Genomic DNA, 20,176 nt, shown 5'->3' with positions numbered 1-20,176 from the left:
AACGAAAAGACGAACGGAAGAAGGGCGAAGAAAAGGGCAAATCTTTTTGAAAATAGTTTTAGAAGTGGGGGAGAGGAAAACAAGAGGTGAATGGAGAATAATATAATGCGAGAGATGAGAGTTTATGATGGGTACTTGGTATGTCTTGACTTGGCGTAGATCTCCCCTGCAACGGCGCCAGAAATTATTCCTGCTACCTCTTGAGCTTGTGTTGGTTTTTCCCTTGAAGAGGAAAGGGTGATGCAGCAAAGTAGAGTAAGTATTTCCCTCAGTTTTGAGAACCAAGGTATCAATCCAGTAGGAGACAACGCATAATTCACCAAATACCTGCACAAACAAACACCAACTTGCACCCAACGTGATAAAGGGGTTGTCAATTCCTTCACGGTTATTTGCAAAGTGAGATCTGATAGAGATGGATAAACGGTAGAGTAATATTTTTGGTATTTTTTGTTTATGGAATAGAAAGTAAAAGATTGCAAAAGAAGTAAATAGGAAACTAAAATCGTAGGTCAGAAACTTATATGATGGAAAGTAGACCCGGGGGCCATAGGTTTCACTAGAGGCTTCTCTCAAGATAGAAATTATTACAGTGGGTAAACAAATTACTGCCGAGCAATTGATAGAAAAGCGCAAAGTTATGAAGATATCTAAGACAATGGTCATGAATATAGGCATCACGTCCGTATCAAGTAGACCGACTCCTACCTGCATCTACTACTATTACTCCACACATTGACCGACTCTTGCCTGCATCTAGAGTATTAAGTTCATAAGAACAGAGTAACGCATTAAGTAAGATGACATGTAGCGGGATAAACTCAAGAAATATGATGAAAACCCCATCTTGTTATCCTCGATGGCAACAATACAATACGTGTCGGTTCCCCTTCTGTCACTGGGATCGAGCACCACAAGATTGAACCTAAAGCTAAGCACTTCTCCCATTGCAAGAGAAACCAATCTAGTTGGCCAAACCAAATCGATAGTTCGAAGAGACTTGCAAAGATATCAAATCATGCATATAAGAATTCAGAGGAGATTCAAATAATATTCATAGATAAGCTGATCATAAATCCACAATTCATCGGATCTCGGCAAACACACCACAAAAAGGTATTACATTGAATAGATCTCCAAGAACATCAAGGAGAACATGGTATTGAGAATCAAAGAGAGAAAAGAAGCCATCTATCTACTAGCTATGGACCCGTAGGTCTGTGGTAAACTACTCACGCTTCATCGGAGAGGCAATGCTATTGATGTGGAAGCCCTCCGTGATCGATCCCCCTCTGGCAGGACGCCGGAAAAGGCCCCTAGATGGGATCTCACGAGTACACAAGGTTTCGGCGGTGGAAAAGTGTTTTCATGGCTCTCCTAATTGGTTTTGGGGTACTTGAGAATATATATACGGAAGAAATAGGTCGGTGGAGTCATGAGGGGCCCTGAAGGGTGGGGGGCGCGCCCTACCCCCTGGGCGCGCCCTCCGTCCTTGTGGCCGCCTCGTGGCTTTCCCGGCGTGCACTCCAAGTCCTCTAGATGTATTCTGGTCTAAGAAAAAACATCACGAAAGTTTCATTCCGTTTAGACTCTATTTTATATTCCTTTTCTACGAAACTCTAAAACAAGGAAAAACAGGAACTGGCACTGGGCTCTAGGTTAATAGGTTAGTCCCAAAAATCATATAAAATAGCATATTAATGCATATAAAACATCCAAAACAGATAATATAATAACATGGAACAATCAAAAATTATAGATACATTGGAGACATATCATAAGGCAGCAGAAAACAAAATATTTCTGTACTGCGTACACGCCCAGGACCACTATGAAGATGCATACAAGGTTTGATCTGATCATTATCGACTCGTAGCACAGCAGAAGGAGAGTCGATGGAGATCATTGGGGCAGATCCCCGCAGCTAGGATTTTACAGCCTCCCAACTGCGAGAATGTTCTCTATCAGATAGTCTCTCGGACAGCCCTTCGGGAGGCCCTCAAACAGAAACTTGACCAGTCACTCAGACAGCTCTTCGGGAGGCCCTCAGATAGCCCTTCGGGTGGCCCTTGGACAGAACCTCGGTGTATCTCCCGAACTAAGATCGAAACTACGACCTTTCTACCCAGTTGCACACATCTGGTGTCAACTATCTAGCAGGGCTTTTCCATCCAGAACTAGGACCTACCAAAGACTAGACAATCTTTCAGCTACGAAACTATTTTGTGGAGAGGGAGATAGAAAGCCAGGTCATTGCATGGCATGTGTATGAGAGAACTTTTTTAGAGGAGTGTATGAGAGTACTTGAGTGAGTTTGAAGAGCTGCCTCCACCTCTATTTATAGTGTGAGGCAAGGGGTAGAGTGGCACTTGGAAATACCAAAAAACCCATGAGACTTGTCCTTCATAAGGGCAAAAGGGGAAGGGAAATGGAGCTCCATGGAAGAGCTCCTCCCTTGGTCGGTCACCTTTAGTGGGATCCCCCAAAGGGGGTCCTACCGCCCCATGTCATCCCCTTGACTTTTGGGACAAAGCCCTAAAAGGTGGCTTTCCAAAAAGCCACCAAATAGTGGTTGTACCCTAATAGTGTTACCACTATTCATGAAAACTTTTTCATGAAATATTTTTAGTGTATGAAAAATCTGGAAAAATTCCGGAAGGTCCAGAGCATTTCCTATACCCACTAAAATAATTCTTGATGCGTTTCGGAACATTTCCGGTATGTAGTTTGTCTACATAACGTTTCCGTTTTTTCTCTGTGAAACTTTTTAGTCACCTTCGAAACTTTTCCGGAAACAATCTCCCGGACTCACTGTCTATTACTTAGCAAATAGATGACCCTTAAGTGTGTGACCCTATAGGTTCTGTGAAGTATAGACATGAGCGGAACTTTTCTGATCAATGATCAATAGTAGAACCGTGGACATCCAAATTGATCCCTATACCCACACGAATGAATATTCGAGCGAACATGTAATTACCGAATGTTGTTCTTGTTGCTTCGCAATATGTTACAAATACTCGAGGTGAGATTTAATAGCATCCCTATGAATCAATAACTTCTTCATTATGCCAGTTTCCTCGTTACCGGTTTTGTTCTCTTTTCTTGTACTCGCGTTCTGGCATCCCCGTGATCAAATCACGCTATGTCTGGCCAGACGATAATGGATACCGTAACACCAAGAGGTCCTAAAGAATATCTCTCCATCGTCGGAGGAGCAAATTCCAATCTTGAGCTATCTAGTCCCTTGTCATACTTTTTCATGAACCCGAAAACCGCCATAATAGCCATCCTATTATGGATGACGTTTACCAAACCCCAAAGTTCATGAAGCAAGTATGAAGGAACTCGATACTCTCATGGTCTAAGAAACTATGCAAACACTAATTTTCTCTGTGTTATAAAACCATTAACTTGTGACAAATGTATCTCATAACATAACATCAACATGGGTTAATTCAATACAAGTGTTCTTATAACGTGGGGTCTTCAAAATTGTAGGCATAGTCATGCTCATGATTAGAAAAACATGATCATCATGCAGCTTGAGCTAGTCTTAGAGGCACGACTAGGAATATATTTTGCTGTTTATTATTTCACACATGCACATGGGTTTTCCTCCAATCCTTTATGGATATACGAGCTCAAGGACCATCGCACTTTTAGCATAGAACATAAAGATCAATTACGAACTTGAAGACAACTATTTTTTGTTTTGAACACAGTACAGACGCAAGCGCTCATACATACACGCATACACTCACCCCTAAGAACGCGCACACGCACACCCTACTCATATGAGCACCTTCAAGGGACTGAGTCGGCATATCATCTTAAGATTTACGAAGTCACCATAGACGCCTCGTCGTCGACGGGAACGTCTCATCCCATTGAAAGCGCATCGCCGAAAATCCTGAAATAAATCCAGGAATAATGCGAGCACCAGGACTTAAACCCTGGTAGGTTCGAGATACCACTGTCCCTCTAACCATCCAACCATAGGTTAGTTCGCAAATAACAATAATTATTATTGCCTCTAGGGCATATCTCCTGCAGGAAGTCCATGATTATATGGCTATTTGGTTGTTGGATATGGTCTTTTTTGCCTGATATGGATGTGGTATTAGCACTAAGGATTGGTAATGCATGGGTTGTATTGTTGTATTGTTGTTGTTCTATTTTCTTTAATCTATATATGTTTGATACACTATTTGTATATATATATATATGTATATATTTGGCTACTCCTAGTGACATGAAATGGATGAGAAAAGACCATCTTAGGCTTTATACAATGTAAGATGCTTATAAATATAAACCGATTTTCTCTTAAGCACAGATACTTATTTGTGTAGCACCAACGCTACTTAGAGCATCTTCACTAGGCCCCTAGGACATTTTTTTAGGCGCCGGCGGGCAAAAAACGCCCCACTCATCCCCCGAAGTCCTCATTTTTCGCTGGTACTAGCAAAAATTAGCGCCGGCTGCCCCATGCCACACCCAGCGCACCGGGGGCTCCTGGGGGCCTAATTTCGCCGTTTTGTGGGCCCACGTCTCCCCTGTCCCCTCATTTTCCCTCACCCACGTGCTCCTTCCCCTCTCTCTCGTTTTCCCTCCACGCACACAGAGGCCCCACGTTTTCTGGCCAGCTCTCTCCTCTCTCTCTTCCTCCCCGCCGCCTCAGCGAGCCGCCGTGCTCCGGCCGCCCGGTCGCCTCCGCCTCGCAGCTCTCTCCTCTCTCCCTCCCTTCCCGCCGCCTTGGCCTTGGCTACCGGCGACGCGACGGGCCTCAGGCGCGGTGAACAGTCGGCGCTTGGAGCGGCTGCTCCGCCGCTCCCCGTCGTGTTGCCGCCGCTGTTGCTCCACCGCAAGACCGCCATGCACCCGCTCGCCCGCCACACCTGCTTCAGCCGAGCCGCCGTGCTCCGCCCCCGCGGATGCTCGCGCTCGCGCCGAAGCTCGTCGGGGAAGCCGGGCGCGCCGGAGAGCTGCGAGGGCGCCGAGGAGGAAGTTGGGCGCGTCGGCGAGCTGCGAGGGAGCCGCGCGAAGGAGGCGCCGCGACGCAGGCGGGCGGAGGGCCAGGCGCGGCCAGGCCGGGGAGGGCCGGGAGCACCGCGGCAGCGGGCGGAGCCGTGCGCAGACCGAGGCGGGGCGGAGCGGCGCGCGAGCGGACGCGGAGCTCGCCCGCGCCCGCCTGTGCATGACGGAGCTTGCCCGCACCCGTCCGCCTGCGTTGTGGCCGAGGCGCCCCGCGTCCGCCTGTGCGTGGCGGAGCTAGCCCGCACGCGCCTCCATGGCCGAGCAGGGCCATGCCACACTCCACCTCCATGGCCGAGCAGAGGAGAGACAGACGAGGAGGTGGGGGTGGGGGGACAACGAGTGGAATTTTGACACCCAGGCTAAAGTTATCGCCGGTAGCCCCCAGGCGACCAAAAAAATGCCTCCTGAGAGGCTCAATGGCTGAAGATGCTCTTACTCATCTCTAGTCCACAAGCAAATACGTGTGCTTAAAAAATGATTTTTTCTTTTATACGAGTACCTCCCCAAGCATCATGCATTACATGTGGTCTTATCGATAAATGTCCTAACACCTAAAGTGCATGTGCACGCGCGCAATTAAGATCTGTTTTGTACGTCTATTCCTCCAACGTTCTGCCCAGACGCCCGCTTGACGTCCACTTATTTTACTGAATGTACGAGCGAGCGTCACATCCGTGCTTACGGGAGATGTTGATAGAAATAAATCCGTCTTTCTCTAAGCATCGATGCTTATTTTACTGTAAGCATCTCTCTAAGCACCTTGTATTGTACAAGGCGTCGCTGCCTTTTGGCTTTTAGCCTGTGTGGGGGCACCTGCAACGATGGGCTGCCTAATTTCTACTTTAGCCAAATAGTGAGTGCTAATCAAGTAAAGTACCAGACTGCATCATTTGAGTTGTTGCCGGTTGTAATTGGCAACAACAGTAGCAAAATCGATCAGAGAAACAACAACGAATCTGAAACAGCAAAATGCATAGTAGCAAGAGTACATGCCTATAACACGGAGGGAAAGGATGGATGGATACTTAAACTTGTGTTAACAACAACATAAATGAAATGGAAGACGACAACATGTGTGTACATATATAAAGCGAGCGACTGACCGACCGACAGACTGACTCGAGGTGCATGCTTGCTACCGCTTGAATTGTTATCGGAGCTAGAATGATCATCATGAAGAAATCACATGATAATAACTAGGAATCGTTTCTAAGTACTTGTTTTTTGTCCTTATCATTGATCCATGGAGTATTATTTTGGGAGCTGGTATTGATGGTGGCCAACAAAGATCACTCGGAGCGCGCCGCAAAGCGCTCGACCTTGGGATCGGAGAGGTTGATGCCCACCATGGCCTCACCCAGGTCGCAGCTCACCTCGGCGAGCACATTAGGGTCGCTGTAGTGGGTGACGGCCTGCACGATGGCGCGCGCGCGGCGCGCGGGGTCGCCGCTCTTGAAGACACCGGAGCCGACGAAGACACCGTCGCAGCCGAGCTGCATCATGAGGGCCGCATCGGCCGGCGTGGCGACCCCGCCGGCGGCGAACTGGACGACGGGCAGGCGGCCGAGCTGCTTGGTCTGCATGACGAGGTCGTACGGTGCGGCGATGCTCTTGGCATAGGTGAATACCTCGTCGTCGTCCATGCTGCGGAGGGCACGCACGTCGCCCATGACGGAGCGGACGTGGCGGACGGCCTCGATGACATTGCCGGTGCCGGCCTCGCCCTTGGTACGGATCATGGCGGCGCCCTCGCGGATGCGGCGGAGGGCCTCGCCCAGGTTGCGGCAGCCGCAGACGAAGGGGACGCGGAAGTTGTGCTTGTTGATGTGGTGGGCGTCGTCGGCGAGCGTGAGGACCTCGCTCTCGTCCACGTAGTCGACGCCGATGGACTCGAGGATCTGGGCCTCGACGAAGTGCCCGATGCGGGCCTTGGCCATGACCGGGATGGTGACGGCGCGCTTGATTTCGCGGATGAGGCCCGGGTCGGACATGCGTGCGACGCCGCCCTGGGCGCGGATGTCGGCGGGGACGCGCTCGAGCGCCATGACGGCGCAGGCGCCGGCCTCCTCGGCGATGCGCGCCTGCTCGGCGTTGACGACGTCCATGATGACGCCGCCGCGGAGCATCTGGGCCAGGCCCACCTTGACAGAGAACGGGGACGACTTGGGCTCGAGCTGCGTACCGGCGCCGTTGTTGCCGCTGCCGTACACCGTGACAACGCCGCTGCCGTCGGACGCCATCTTCTCTGCGGCGAGAGGGAGTGAGAAGAGAGAGGAGAGGCGAGGCGGCGGAATGGGGGTGGGGTGTGTGGGATGCGCGGATGGGCCGTGGGTGGCAGCAATTCTTATACCGATGGATGAAGGTGCGTGATGGGCGGACGGACGATCCAGATCGCTCCTCCTTTTCTCTAGGGTGGGCCAGTCCAGCACCACCACTCGCTGCCGCGCCGCCATCACCAACCACGACCAAACAAATCCAATCTCTCCTTCTCTACCCGCACGCATGGTGATACATTCTTTTTCTTCGCCTTTTCGAAAATCTCTCGTCACTCGCATGCTTTCTCTGCCTAGAGATAGAGAGCCTCCCTCCCTTGTTGATTTCTCTGGGAATTTCTCGTCTAGCCGTGTTAATCTGCTGCTCAAAGTATTAAGTGTGACTCGGACGACGGCTACGTCCCCCCGGTAGCCTCATGGTTCTCGACGGCAACAACGTCTCCATCTATGGATATTTCCCTTCCAATTTCTGGCTCCCCATGGATGCACCGTGCTTGGCTCAGGTGCCTCCAACAAGTTCACTTCACGGACCATGCAGTGCAGCAACCCACAAAACAAAACAAAACAAAAGGAAAAAAGGCTGCATGGTCCATACTACCTACGACTACGAGACAAGCCTCTGCTCTTCCTATACTAACAAAAGAAATTGCTCATTTCTATGTAACCATGATCATATATCATTCATCCCCATGCACCCAAGTAGCCGTACCTTATCAATAATATCTTACTGATTCTTTTGTTGAAAACTGGAGTATATATAAAGTAACATCAACATAGCTATTACTAGGGTATGTGGCAATACAATACTCTGCACTGACATGAAAAGGAGATGACATTCTTCAGCATATAAAAAATGGAGTGTGGGAACCTTTCGAGAAGAGGAAGTCGTTTTGTAATTTCATCATTCTACTGCCAAGTAGTATGTCACCCTTTGTCAGATTTCTACATTTCTTTTAAAGGCTTTGACTAAGATGTGACTTAGGTGGACAGTGGTATCCCAACCCACCAGAGTTCAAATCCTAGTGCTCGCATTATTTCTGGATTTATTTCAGAATTTCCGGCGATGCGCTTTCAGTGGGAGGAGACGTTCCCGTCGACGACGAGGCGCCTACGGTGACTTCGTAAATCTCAAGATGATATGCCGGCTCAGTCTCTCGGAGGTGCTCATAAGGGTAGGGTGTGTGTGTGTGCGTTCATAGGAGTGAGTGTATGCGCGTGTATATAAGCGCTTGTGTCTGTACTGATGCTCAAAAAAAAGATGTGACTTACTATGAACCTAGATAAGTGCCTGTTGCGTTACAACCGGCGCAATAAATATTTTAATGATTCAACATCAGTTGTTTAGAAACGTTAGTGTGAGTTGCTGCACGAATGAATCACTACAACAATCATAAGTTTTCACCTTGGCAGCTGGGGATTGGTGTCTAGAAGAAAAGACTTTGGTGGGCTAGGTCTTCCAAATATTAGAGGTTTTAATATGGCTCTTCTGGCCTCTTGGGGAAAAGATATTATGATAGTGAGGGGAGAGATTGGAGAATTTTGATTGATCATAAATACAATACAGAAAATTATAATGTATTGTGGTCTAGAAATGGGGTTGGATCTCCATTCTAGAAAGGCATTACATGGGCTTTAAGTGCCTCTCACACTTTTTATAAGTGGAATGTTGGGAATGAAGAAAGTGTTAGTTTCTGGCATGGCATTTGGTTGGGAGATTGTTCCTTAAAGTTAGATATTGGCCTCTGTTTTGAGATTTGTAACCAACCTCTCTGCTCACCAGCCCAAGCTTCGGATGGTGTAAATTTGAATCTAACCTTTAGGCGGTGTGTTGACAGAACTGGGCTAGAATTGTGGCATCAGCTCTTGTGTCAAGTTGGCACAATTTCACATTTTGACTCGCGGAACACACCAATTTTGATGTTAGAACTTGGTGGTCGTTATTCGGTTAAATCCTTTTACAAACCTATTAACTTTGGTGGTGCAGTTTCAAAAATTGGGGTTGTTTCTGGAAGATCTTATGCGCTCTATCCATGTGTTTCCGTTGGCTGATTATGAACAACAAAGTACTGACTGGAGACAACTTGGCTAAAGGAGACAGGTAGAGGACATTACTTGCTTATTTTGTAACGAGCCTGAGTTAGCGAATCACCTTTTCTTTCAATGTATTTGTGGCATCCAATGTGTGGGGGTTGTTTTTAAGGCTTTTCAGATAGATATTCCCAAGTCGTTTAGTGATGTTATTGCTATTTGGTGTATGTACAAGAACACACCCTTGTTAAATATGGTTTATGCTACCTCCTTGTGGAGTTTGTGGACACTGAGAAATGAATTTTGTTTTCAGGAAAAAACAGGGAAGAACATTCACTTAGTGCTTGCAAAGCTCAGTGCGTATCTACATCAATGAGGCATTCTCTGCAACAACACTTAGTTTATGCTCCATTGGCGTTGTCTGCTACTGCTGGACATGCGACATGAAGAGCTACTTAGAATTGCCTGGTGATGAGCAACGTCGGAGATAGATGTGCATCTGGAGTTTGTGCCCATAACTAGCTCTTCGTTAGGGGTCATTTTTTGTACCCGTGTTGTTCATTTTCTTCGTCGATCTGCAATATAAGGAGATGAAAATGTTTACTGATGGACATCCATTTGGTTGCCTACCCCGCGGTTGCTTTGGCCTGATACATGTTGAATGGTGTAGACTTGCTTTGCTTCATTCCATAAAAAGTGGAGTGGGCGAAAACCCCTTCTATTCAAAAAACGAAAGATTTGGCAAATAGCTTGAAAACTCTGACTGAACCAGCCTATATTAGTGGTCATAAAAAAGTTATGTTGGCTTCGTTGTAAAAATTATTTGCATGCTTTTTGAAAGGTGATACATATATAATTGTTATCCTAACTTAATGATGTCAATTCCTACTCTCACGTGCGTGAACCACCCAAAAAATACGATGTACGAATTGACACGGTCACCCATTGCCCAACGTGGCCCACAATGAAATATGTGCCTTGGGCCTTCAATCATGCGGAGCATAGTGGCTCTAAGGATTAAGGGATTTGACCCTATCAAAATTGAACAACTCAAGTAAACCTCAATTGAATGAGAGGGCTATTAAATTAGGGAGTTTAGTGAAGTTACTAGAAGTCAAAATGGCCAGATAATCACATTCTTTGTCCTATAAGTCTTAATCTTTCTTTTAGGTTGCACAACAGTAAAAAGAATCTTCATCTATGTCTCCAGGATTAGTCCAAGTTAAACTCAAAGGAATCACCCCCAACATTACCATGCACATTAAGTTTCGGCTCAATAAGCCTACTTTTTTTGGTTTTTGATTTCATTTTTTTTCCTACTTTCGTTTATACTTCCCAATATTATAAAAATATTTATTACAAAAACGTACTTTACAATTTTTTTATAAAAATGTTAGTCATGCATTTGAAAAATATTAAATGTGTACAGAGAATAGGTTTTTTATGTATTAAAAATGTACAATGTTTATGAAAAAATGTCGACATAAATAAAAATAAGTTTTTAAAATGTTAATCTTTTATTTGGAAAATGTTAAACATGTATATAAAAACTATTTCTGATGTATATACAAAATGTATAATATGTATGCAAAAAACTAGACATCCAAAAATACATGTCTATATAATTTTTTTAAATGTGTAAAAAAATGTTCCTGATATATATACCAAAAATGTGGAAAATGTATTAATGAAATTGAAAATAAAAATAAAAATAAAATTCTTATTAAAATGTTGATTGTGTACACAATATGTTAATTACATATTCAAAAAATATTAAACATGTATAAAACTATAAAAAAATTCCTGATGCATACTGAAAATGTACAATGAGTATTAAAAAAGTAGTCAATGAACAAAAATATTTGAAAAATTGTTAACCATATATTTAAAAATTGTTAAACATCTATAAAACACGTTACTGATGTATAAGAAAAATGTAGAATGTGTATTAAAAATGTGAATACAGAAACATAAATTTACAAAATGTTATCATGTATAAAAAATGGTAATCATATTTTTAAAAAATGTTAAACATGTATTTAAAAATGTTAAATATATATACATACATACATACATACATACATACATATATATAAAATATACAAATGTGCATTAAAAATGTAGACACGTGTTGAAAAAAGGGAAAAACAAAGAAAAGCGGTGGAAACCGAAGAAGCGAATAGAAGAAACATCTCAGAAGTGAAGAAAGATGGAAAACATAAAGAAAACCATGAAAACCCATGAGGAAACCAAGAAAAAAAGAGAATAAAAGAAAACTGATGAAAACCAAGAAAGGAACTAAAAATGAAGAAAATAGGAAAGAAAGAAAAGGGAAATAAAACGGAGAAAGGAACAAAAAGAAAAATGAAGAAAAGAATAAAGAAAGAAAAAAGAAAGAAAAAACCAGTAATAACCAAGAAGCCAATGAAATTCGACACAAAAGAAAGAAAAATGAAGAAACTCAATAAAAACCAAAGAAAACATAACAAAAGAAAAACCAAAAAAATCAATGGAAAAGAATGATGCCGAGCAAGGAACAAAGAAACTAAGAAAAGCGAAAAAACTAGAAACAACGAAAAACAAAAAAAACCTGTGAAAACTGAGAAAGAAACAAAGAAAACCAATGAAATTAAAAAGGCAAAAGAACTGAAAAACCAAAGAAAACCGAACAAAGAAATAAAAAAAACAAAAGAGAATAAAAAAGATCCGAACCACTGGTCACGTAATAAGATGTCCTGGCAAGAGAAGCTACCATCTTGCTATAAGCAAGGCCCATATATTTTTTCTTGAAGCGGAATAGCCCACAAAGGGTCGGAAGGCCATATGTTGGTCGAAGCGCTGGCAGCCCAGAGTCATAGGACCGGAAAACAAAAACCAACTGTTTCCAGGCAAGGGTATGGCTCAGTGGGGGTGTTTTGTAGGGATTAAGATGGAGCTTTCTTGGGGGTTTCAGCTTTTTGTTTCAGGAACATCGTGGACCCTTCGACCCTCGAAACTCAGCCATTAGAGAAGCTCTTGCGTTGGCGGAGGATTTATATTTGAGATGTATTCAAGTTGCGTCGGACTGCAAGCTCGTGGTGGAAGACATACACAAGGAGAACCTGGCTAGTTACGGTGCTATTGTACATTGTATAAGTGCATGCTCTAGCCAATGCAACCAAAAAACTGATCTGATGGAAGAGACTAAACATCACATTATACGTCACACTCCCTCTCACGTGATGGAGCACAGACTAGCGAGATGCTAATTTGTGCATGTAGATGCCCGATCTTTCACGGTGATGCTTGATCAACAGTTCGTCCCCCTGTTCCTCCTTGCAACCTTCAAGATAATTTTCACCCGCGTACGAAAATACACGAATAAAAATAATGACCCCCTTGGATCAGCACGTAGGCGTCGATGTGATGATCAACCCTCCGTCGCTAGTAAATTTCCACGATGAGAAAATCACAGATAATACATAAGATATAGCCACCCGTAACTCGGACGTTTTTCTGTATATCTCATACTTAAAAGAAAACTCAAAAACTGATCTTTACATCGGCCCTGGCCGGCCCTTTTTATAGGCGACGCGAACTTGGAAAAGACTAGGCCAAACTAAATTGAAACAGACTCTCCTAACAAACTAAGGATTTAACTAATTAATTATCCGACCACATTGATCACCTTAATTAACCTAGACTCAAAACATGTACGTAAATAGTACAACTTGGCTCTCACGTCTGCTCCGTACAAGCAAAATTACAGGTCTTGGTGAAACTCACGTGGCCTAACACAAAAATAAAATAACTTGATTAAATAAAAGACAGAGACTTATCCCTTGGCAGATCCTATCAATTGCATGTCTGTAGTTTAAACAGAAAACTGCCGATCCTTATTATTTTTGGAGGCGTACGAAACGTTGGAATTATATCTTCTGGCTTCGGTTTCTGTTTAGCATCCGATCTGGATTTTTTGTTGTACATTCTGCTAGGTATTGATACAAGCACTGTATAATGAGAATCAACATGCATCAATTTCTTTTCAAATACAGGATCAATTTTTAGTCCACAAAATTGTCGCACACAATCATCGTTTCCTCGGCATGATCTGATCGCATGCTTGGCATTATTTTCCGCAACTTTTTCATGCCTTGACTCATCAAATGGCTCAGCTTTAGTAGAATTATCGATCAATGGTGCCTTGCCCGCATCATCCTCCCTTCCTTGAAGAGAAACCGTCCTCGGTTTTAAGTCTATTTTTTGTACAATCTTCCTCTCCGGAACTTGCATCTCTATGATGATTGCACTGTCTGCCATTGGTTTCAACATGTGCTTCTTTCCATCATGCATGAACGTGTATATGTTGGATCTTCCAGCATGGACTGCATCATGATCAAACTGCCATGGTCTTTCCAACAACAGCTGACACGTATCCATCGGCACAATATCACAGTCCACCTTATCAATATAATCTTCAACTGAAAACTTTACACGTACCTTATGTGTGATCTTTAATTTTCCGAAGTTGTATAGCCACTCTACATGGTGCGGCTGTGAGTGTCGCCACATGGACAAACCCAATGCCCACACAAGATCTTTGCCAATGACATTTGTAAAGCTACCACCATCAATTATCAACTTGCAAGCACGATTGTTGATCTTACACTGTGTTTTAAAAACACTCCATCGCTGCCCTTTAGGATTATCATCCTCTTGCACCTTCTTCACTAAGAGATTTAGACCCTTCATCGGTGCATCAACTTCTTTTTTTATTTTTTCTACCTCTTCTCTTTTTTTTCGCAAACGATCTTTCCAATCAGCATCGGACACATCCATTGGCATGGGAATAAAACAAATTTGTTTGCCCTTCCGTGATAAAGAATAACTATTTTTGTTCACATCCCGAACAGCCCCAACATGCTAGCACCATGGGTCCCCAAGTAGCAGATGGCACGACACCATGGACACAGGACAAACATGAAAAAATTCCGCACAACAATATTTTCCCAGATTAAAAATTAGCAAAATCTGATGCGTAATTTTGATTTCACCTTTGAACCACTTGAGCGTGTACGGAGGCGCCATCTTCAGCCCTAATTTTTTCACCACCTCGATGCTCACCATATTGACTGTGGTACTCTCATCGATTGTCAGATTGACACGTCGTTCGTTCACGACGCAACGAGTGTGAAAAAGAACGGCCTCGCCGATGCCTTCCTCCTCCATCAATATGTTCTTGCTCAACATGTTGATGCTCGCCTCTACAGATTGAATCGCCGTGACACTAACCTTTGCTCTGAATACCACTTGATGGAGCACAAACTAGCGAGATGCTAATTTGTGTGTGTAGATGCCCGATCTTTCACGGCGATGCTTGATCAACAGTTCGTCCCCCTGTTCCTCCTCGCAACCTTCAAGATAATTTTCACCCGCGTACGAAAATACACGAATAAAAATAATGACCCCCTTGGATCAGCACGTAGGCGTCGATGTGATGATCAACCCTCCGTCGCTAGTAAATTTCCACGATGGGAAAATCACAGATAATATACAAGATATGGCCGCCCGTAACTCGGACGTTTTTCTGTATATCTCATACTCAAAAGAAAACTCAAAAACTGATCTCTACATCGGCCCTGGCCGGCCCTTTTTATAGGCGACGCGAACTTGGAAAAGACTAGGCCAAACTAAATTGAAACGGACTCTCCTAACAAACTAAGGATTTAACTAATTAATTATCCGGCCACATTGATCACCTTAATTAACCTAGACTCAAAACATGTACGTAAATAGTACAACTTGACTCTCACGTCTGCCCCGTATAAGCAAAATTACAGGTCTTGGTGAAACTCACGTGGCCTAACACAAAAATAAAATGACTTGATTAAATAAAAGACGGAGACTTATTCCTTGGCAGATCCTATCAATTGCATGCCTGTAGTTTAAACAAAAAACTGCCGATCCTTATTATCTTCGGAGGCGTATGAAACGTTGGAATTATATCTTCTGGCTTCGGTTCCTGTTTAGCATCCGATCTAGACCTTTTGTTGTACATTCTGCTAGGTATTGATACAAGCACTATATGATGAGAATCAACATGCATTCATTCCTTTTCAAATACAGGAGCAATTTTTGGTCCACAAAACTGTTGCACACGACCATCGTTTTCTCGGCATAATCTGGTCGCATGCTTGGCATTATTTTCCGCAACTTTTTCATGCCTTGACTCATCAAATGGCTCAGCTTTAGTAGAATTATCGATCAATGGTGCCTTGCCCGCATCATCACGTGTGGCTTTCTCACACCTAAACGTGGACCGAAAGTGGGCTGCAATTTAATTGCGTCAGCCGGGTCTTGAACTCATGACCTCTTGGCTCTGATACCATGTAGAAGTGCATGCTTTAGCCAATGCAATTAAAAGACTGATCTGATGGAAGAGACTAAACAGCACATTATACGTCAACATACATGAAATAATAGAACACTCTTTGGGTTTCGATTTTTGCAATTTTAGTCATGAGTTTAGGAGCTCTAATTATGAGGCTCACAACTTAGCGAAGCATGCTCTTTTTCTCGGTGGTGGCCGTCATGTTTGGTTAGGACATCCCGAAAATCTATCATCTGTCCCTGTAAATATTGTGACGAATTAATAAAGCTTCTCGACGTTGTAAAAAAAACAAATAAATGTCTATCCCTCAGAAAAAAATGTCTCGTTTTCGCACAAAAAAAAGAAGACGCAGGGGAGAACTAGTTGCTGGTTTGGTGAGTGGCTAGAACTTGGGAGCTGATTGGCTGGAATAGGATAATGAGATATCTCGTGGAACATGGGACCGAAATGTTCCCCGAGATTTGGCCTTTTCGATCTCTCAAACCGAAACCAAAAGAGAGCTGGAGCGCGCGCGTGTGTAGAGATGCGGTCGCTCACCTCAGTCATGGTTTGATGATGCCTTGATCAATTCCATTTTGCATTCGAATATGCTCGCCTCGTGTGGTGCGTTCGAATATGCCTGTGCGTCAAACGCCAAGTGGGAACCACTGACTTCCGTCCACTCCCTTCTCCAGCTCCTGCTCTTCTTTGTTCGCCTCGCGCGAGTGAGCGAGTAGCCTCAATCGATTCGATTCGATTCGATTCAACCAAAGCAAAGGAATACCGGAAGGGGATTAAATTGCCGCAAGGACGAGGCAAGGATGGCGAGGGCGGCGCCCATCCTCGCCGTGTCCAAGCCGTCTCCTCTCCCTCTAATCGCCCCGTCGTCACGCCCCCGGGCTGGGTGGTCCCTTCACCTGCATCGCCGCCGCCTCCTCCCACTCTCGTCGTCGTCGTCATGCAGCACCAGCGCCAGCGCCTCTTCCTCCCCCCCCTCGTCGCCGGTCTTGCTGCGGGACGACGAGCTGGAGCACCAGGAGGAGCCCCCGCCCGCTTCGGAGGCCGACTCGCGGCCCCGCCGCATCGCGCTCTTCGTCGAGCCCTCCCCCTTCGCCTACGTCTCCGGCTACAAGAACCGCTTCCAGAACTTCATCAAGTACCTCCGCGAGATGGGCGACGAGGTCATCGTCATCACCACCCACGAGGGCGTGCCCGACGAGTTCCACGGCGCCAAGCTCATCGGGTCCTGGAGCTTCCCTTGCCCCTGGTATCAGAAGGTCCCGCTCTCGCTCGCCCTCAGCCCCAGAATCATTGGAGAGGTCGCTAGGTTCAAGCCCGACATTATCCACGCCTCTTCCCCTGGAATCATGGTATGCTACTAACCAATCTCCTTTCTGTATTTCGACAATAAGAGTATTATTCAGCATTGGAGATTTCATATTTTACCTTGACCAAGTGAATTAAATTCACAGGTATTCGGCGCCCTAATCATCGCAAAGTTGCTATGCGTCCCTCTAGTGATGTCCTACCACACCCATGTTCCAATGTGAGTTGACTTGCCTTCCTCTTTCACAAATTTACAACTCATGCACGCCCGTTTCGAAAACAGAAGGAGAAAAAAAAAGTTTTATGCGAGCAACAGAACTACAACTTGAACGAAACTGAAAAAATATCTTGTCTTACCTTGGCCAACACAACTAGACCATTTAATTAATCGTCAGCTCCTAGCAGGAAAACACCATCCACGGTGTTATCTGCATTCTGAATGATATCTACTCCCTCTGTAAAGAAATATAGGAGTGTTTAGATCACTACTTTAGTGATCTAAACGCTCTTATATTTCTTTACGGAGGGAGTATAATCCTAGGATTTGTGGGTTTATTTACCCAGCTTTAGAGGCGAGCTGATCCTTGTTTATCTATGGCAGTTATATTCCAAGGTATACATTCAGCTGGCTTGTCAAGCCCATGTGGCTAGTTATAAGTAAGTTTTCACTTATGTACTGCACAAATATATAACCTCTCTTGCCAGAGTAGCCAGCTGATACAATCTTCGCATGCTATAGAATTCTTGCACCGAGCTGCGGATCTCACACTGGTACCATCAGTCGCTATTGGCAGGGACCTTCAAGCTGCCCGTGTTACAGCAGGTTTGCACAAACATACATACTGCTTCCATGTTATTACTTCTTTCCAGGTTCCAACATCTTCCTCTCATGGTGCATGTTTCCAGCCAATAAGATACGCCTTTGGAACAAGGGTGTGGATTCAGAAAGCTTCCATCCTCGTTTCCGTAATCAGGAAATGAGGTCAAGGTTAACGTAAGTAATCTACTTTGCTCAGCTGGTCCATTTGTGATGCAGTTTCAATGATGCTAATGGGTTCTTGCCTGACCCAGTGTGTCGAGAAAACTGCATAATGAATCGATTTGATCAGATATATCTTTCATGTGACTAACTGTGTTGCTTGTATGCTTCTTCTATTGTGACAGGAATGGTGAACCAGACAAGCCACTGATAATCTATGTTGGACGCTTAGGAGTTGAGAAAAGCTTGGATTTTCATAAGCGGTGAGCTCATGACGTTTCTGATTTTTAATGCTGCAGTGCAAACTGAATGGCGTGTGTGATAGAAACCTTACCTACTGCTCGTGTCCCCTTATTGTTACCATAAAGTTTTGTTGACATAATTTAGTTTTGATCTTTTTATCTAGCTAAGGCATATCTTGTGTTGACATTGGGTTCTACTTTTTCCAGGGTCATGGACCGACTTCCAGGATCAAGAATTGCATTCATTGGAGATGGCCCATTCAGGTGTGCATCGTTATATCATAGAAACTAGTTAACTTCTTCCTTCAGTAGAAAAGGCAACAATGGAGTTGATTTAACTGTTGAAATTTGCTCATTGCTGATTTATTCTCCAAAGAGACTCTCGCATATTGTCATGAAATTTGCTTCTTCTTTTATGTAATGAGAGACTGAAATCCTCTTGTAAGAAGAGTACACACTGTTGCCATTCTTAACATGTGCCTTCCACTGCAGGCCTGAACTTGAAGAGATGTTTTCAGGAATGCCTGCAGTGTTCACAGGGACATTGCAAGGGGAAGAACTGTCACAGGCCTATGCCAGTGGGGATGTGTTTGTGATGCCTTCTGAGTCCGAGACGCTGGGTTTTGTTGTGTTGGAGGCAATGTCATCCGGAGTCCCGGTGGTCGCTGCTCGAGCTGGAGGCATACCTGACATTATACCTGAGGATCAGGAAGGAAAGACCAGCTTTCTGTACACACCAGGTGATGTGGATGACTGTGTTGGGAAGGTTGAACTCCTGCTCTCCTGTGAAGAGTTGAGAGAGACAATGGGGAAGGCCGCCAGGAAGGAGATGGAGAAATTCGGCTGGAAGGCGGCGACGAGGAAGATTCGGAACGAGCAGTACAGCGCCGCAATTTGGTTCTGGCGCAAGAAGAGATCGCAGCTGCTGAGACCTCTCCAGTGGGTGTTCCGGAGGCTCTTCAGGCCCGCTCCTGCTCCTGCTCCTGCCCCCGCCATAACAAATCAGTCATAGGAGATTCGTTGTATTCAAGTCCTAGAATCAATCAACCATTCTGTTGAGTCCATCAGTTTGGCCAACCCGAAAGATAGAAAGAATCATGGGACACCCAATGTGAATATGTAATGCTCAATTAAATTGCAGCCAACAGAAGTAACTCCAGTTTGCTCCGGTGGCAGGTTGTAAATGTATACTGCTTGCTATTCATCAACTTGGCCAAAGAAAACTCTAGATCAAAAAGCATTACATAGCTATAACAATCACACATAATAAATTTCAGAATATAACTCAATTACTTTCAATGAATAATCTAATAATAAACCCACAATTCATTGGAACTGAACAAACACACCGCAAAACAAGATTACATTGAATAGAACTCTGAGGAGAATATTGTATTGAAGATTAAAGAGAGAGAGAGAGCTATCTAGCTAATCACTATGGACCCGTGGGTCTCGTGGGAACTACTCACACATCATCGGAGGTGCAACAAGGTTGATGTAGAAGCCCTTCGTGATCGATTCCCCCTACAACAGAGTACCGACAGAGGCCTCTAGATGGGATCGTGGAAGAACAGAGGTTTGTGGCGGCGGAATAATTGTTTCGAGTCTCGCTCTCGTGGTTTCTAGATTTTAGGGACTTTGTAGGCTTGGAATTAGGTCAAACGGAGTTGCGAGGGGCCTACAAGCTCAGACAACACGCCCTCAGGGTGCGCCGTGTGAGCTTGTGCTCCTCTTGTGCATCGTCTGGTCTCCCCTCGAAGCTTCTGGGGTCTCTTCTGGTCCAGCAAAAATCACTATAAAGTTTCATCGCATTTGGATTTCGTTTGATATTAGTTTTTCTGTGAAATAGTAAAATAGGAAAAAACAGAAACTGGCACTGGGCACTGGGTTAATAGGTTAGTTCCCAAAAAGATAGAAAATTAGATATAAAGCAAAAATG

At 44.5% G+C, this 20,176-nt stretch overlaps 2 protein-coding genes and 1 pseudogene across 2 annotated transcripts; 1 reads left to right on the top strand and 2 right to left on the bottom strand.

Moving 5' to 3' along the window:
- Window positions 1–6,036: 6,036 nt before the first annotated feature.
- LOC125537616 (putative pyridoxal 5'-phosphate synthase subunit PDX1.1) lies at window positions 6,037–7,508 on the bottom strand. Its single transcript, XM_048700942.2, has one exon. The coding sequence runs from the start codon at window positions 7,491–7,493 to the stop codon at window positions 6,330–6,332; it is 1,164 nt and encodes a 387-aa protein (XP_048556899.1). The 5' UTR covers window positions 7,494–7,508; the 3' UTR covers window positions 6,037–6,329.
- A 5,667-nt stretch (window positions 7,509–13,175) lies between these two features.
- On the bottom strand, window positions 13,176–14,286 carry LOC147985321 (uncharacterized; annotated as a pseudogene).
- A 1,904-nt stretch (window positions 14,287–16,190) lies between these two features.
- On the top strand, window positions 16,191–19,441 carry SQD2 (sulfoquinovosyldiacylglycerol 2). The gene is made up of 8 exons (XM_048700941.2): window positions 16,191–17,060; window positions 17,163–17,236; window positions 17,618–17,673; window positions 17,756–17,839; window positions 17,923–18,010; window positions 18,181–18,258; window positions 18,445–18,501; window positions 18,730–19,441. The coding sequence occupies exons 1-8, from the start codon at window positions 16,512–16,514 to the stop codon at window positions 19,247–19,249; spliced, it is 1,506 nt and encodes a 501-aa protein (XP_048556898.1). The 5' UTR covers window positions 16,191–16,511; the 3' UTR covers window positions 19,250–19,441.
- The last annotated feature ends 735 nt before the right edge of the window (window positions 19,442–20,176 follow it).

This window comes from Triticum urartu, chromosome 2A, assembly GCF_056163025.1.
Source record: "Triticum urartu cultivar PI428250 chromosome 2A, HENAU_Tu73, whole genome shotgun sequence".
NCBI classification, from domain to species: Eukaryota; Viridiplantae; Streptophyta; class Magnoliopsida; order Poales; family Poaceae; genus Triticum; species Triticum urartu.
This window is presented reverse-complemented; position numbering and strand designations above follow the sequence as displayed.

Bases quoted from the DNA above. Each gene is read 5' to 3' on its own strand.
- LOC125537616 (XM_048700942.2), bottom strand. From the start codon at position 7,493: ATGGCGGCGCGGCAGCGAGTGGTGGTGCTGGACTGGCCCACCCTAGAG.
- SQD2 (XM_048700941.2), top strand. From the start codon at position 16,512: ATGGCGAGGGCGGCGCCCATCCTCGCCGTGTCCAAGCCGTCTCCTCTC. The intron at 17,674-17,755 runs GTAAGTTTTCAC...CGCATGCTATAG, and splicing joins GCCCATGTGGCTAGTTATAA to AATTCTTGCACCGAGCTGCG. The intron at 18,259-18,444 runs GTGAGCTCATGA...TACTTTTTCCAG, and splicing joins AGCTTGGATTTTCATAAGCG to GGTCATGGACCGACTTCCAG.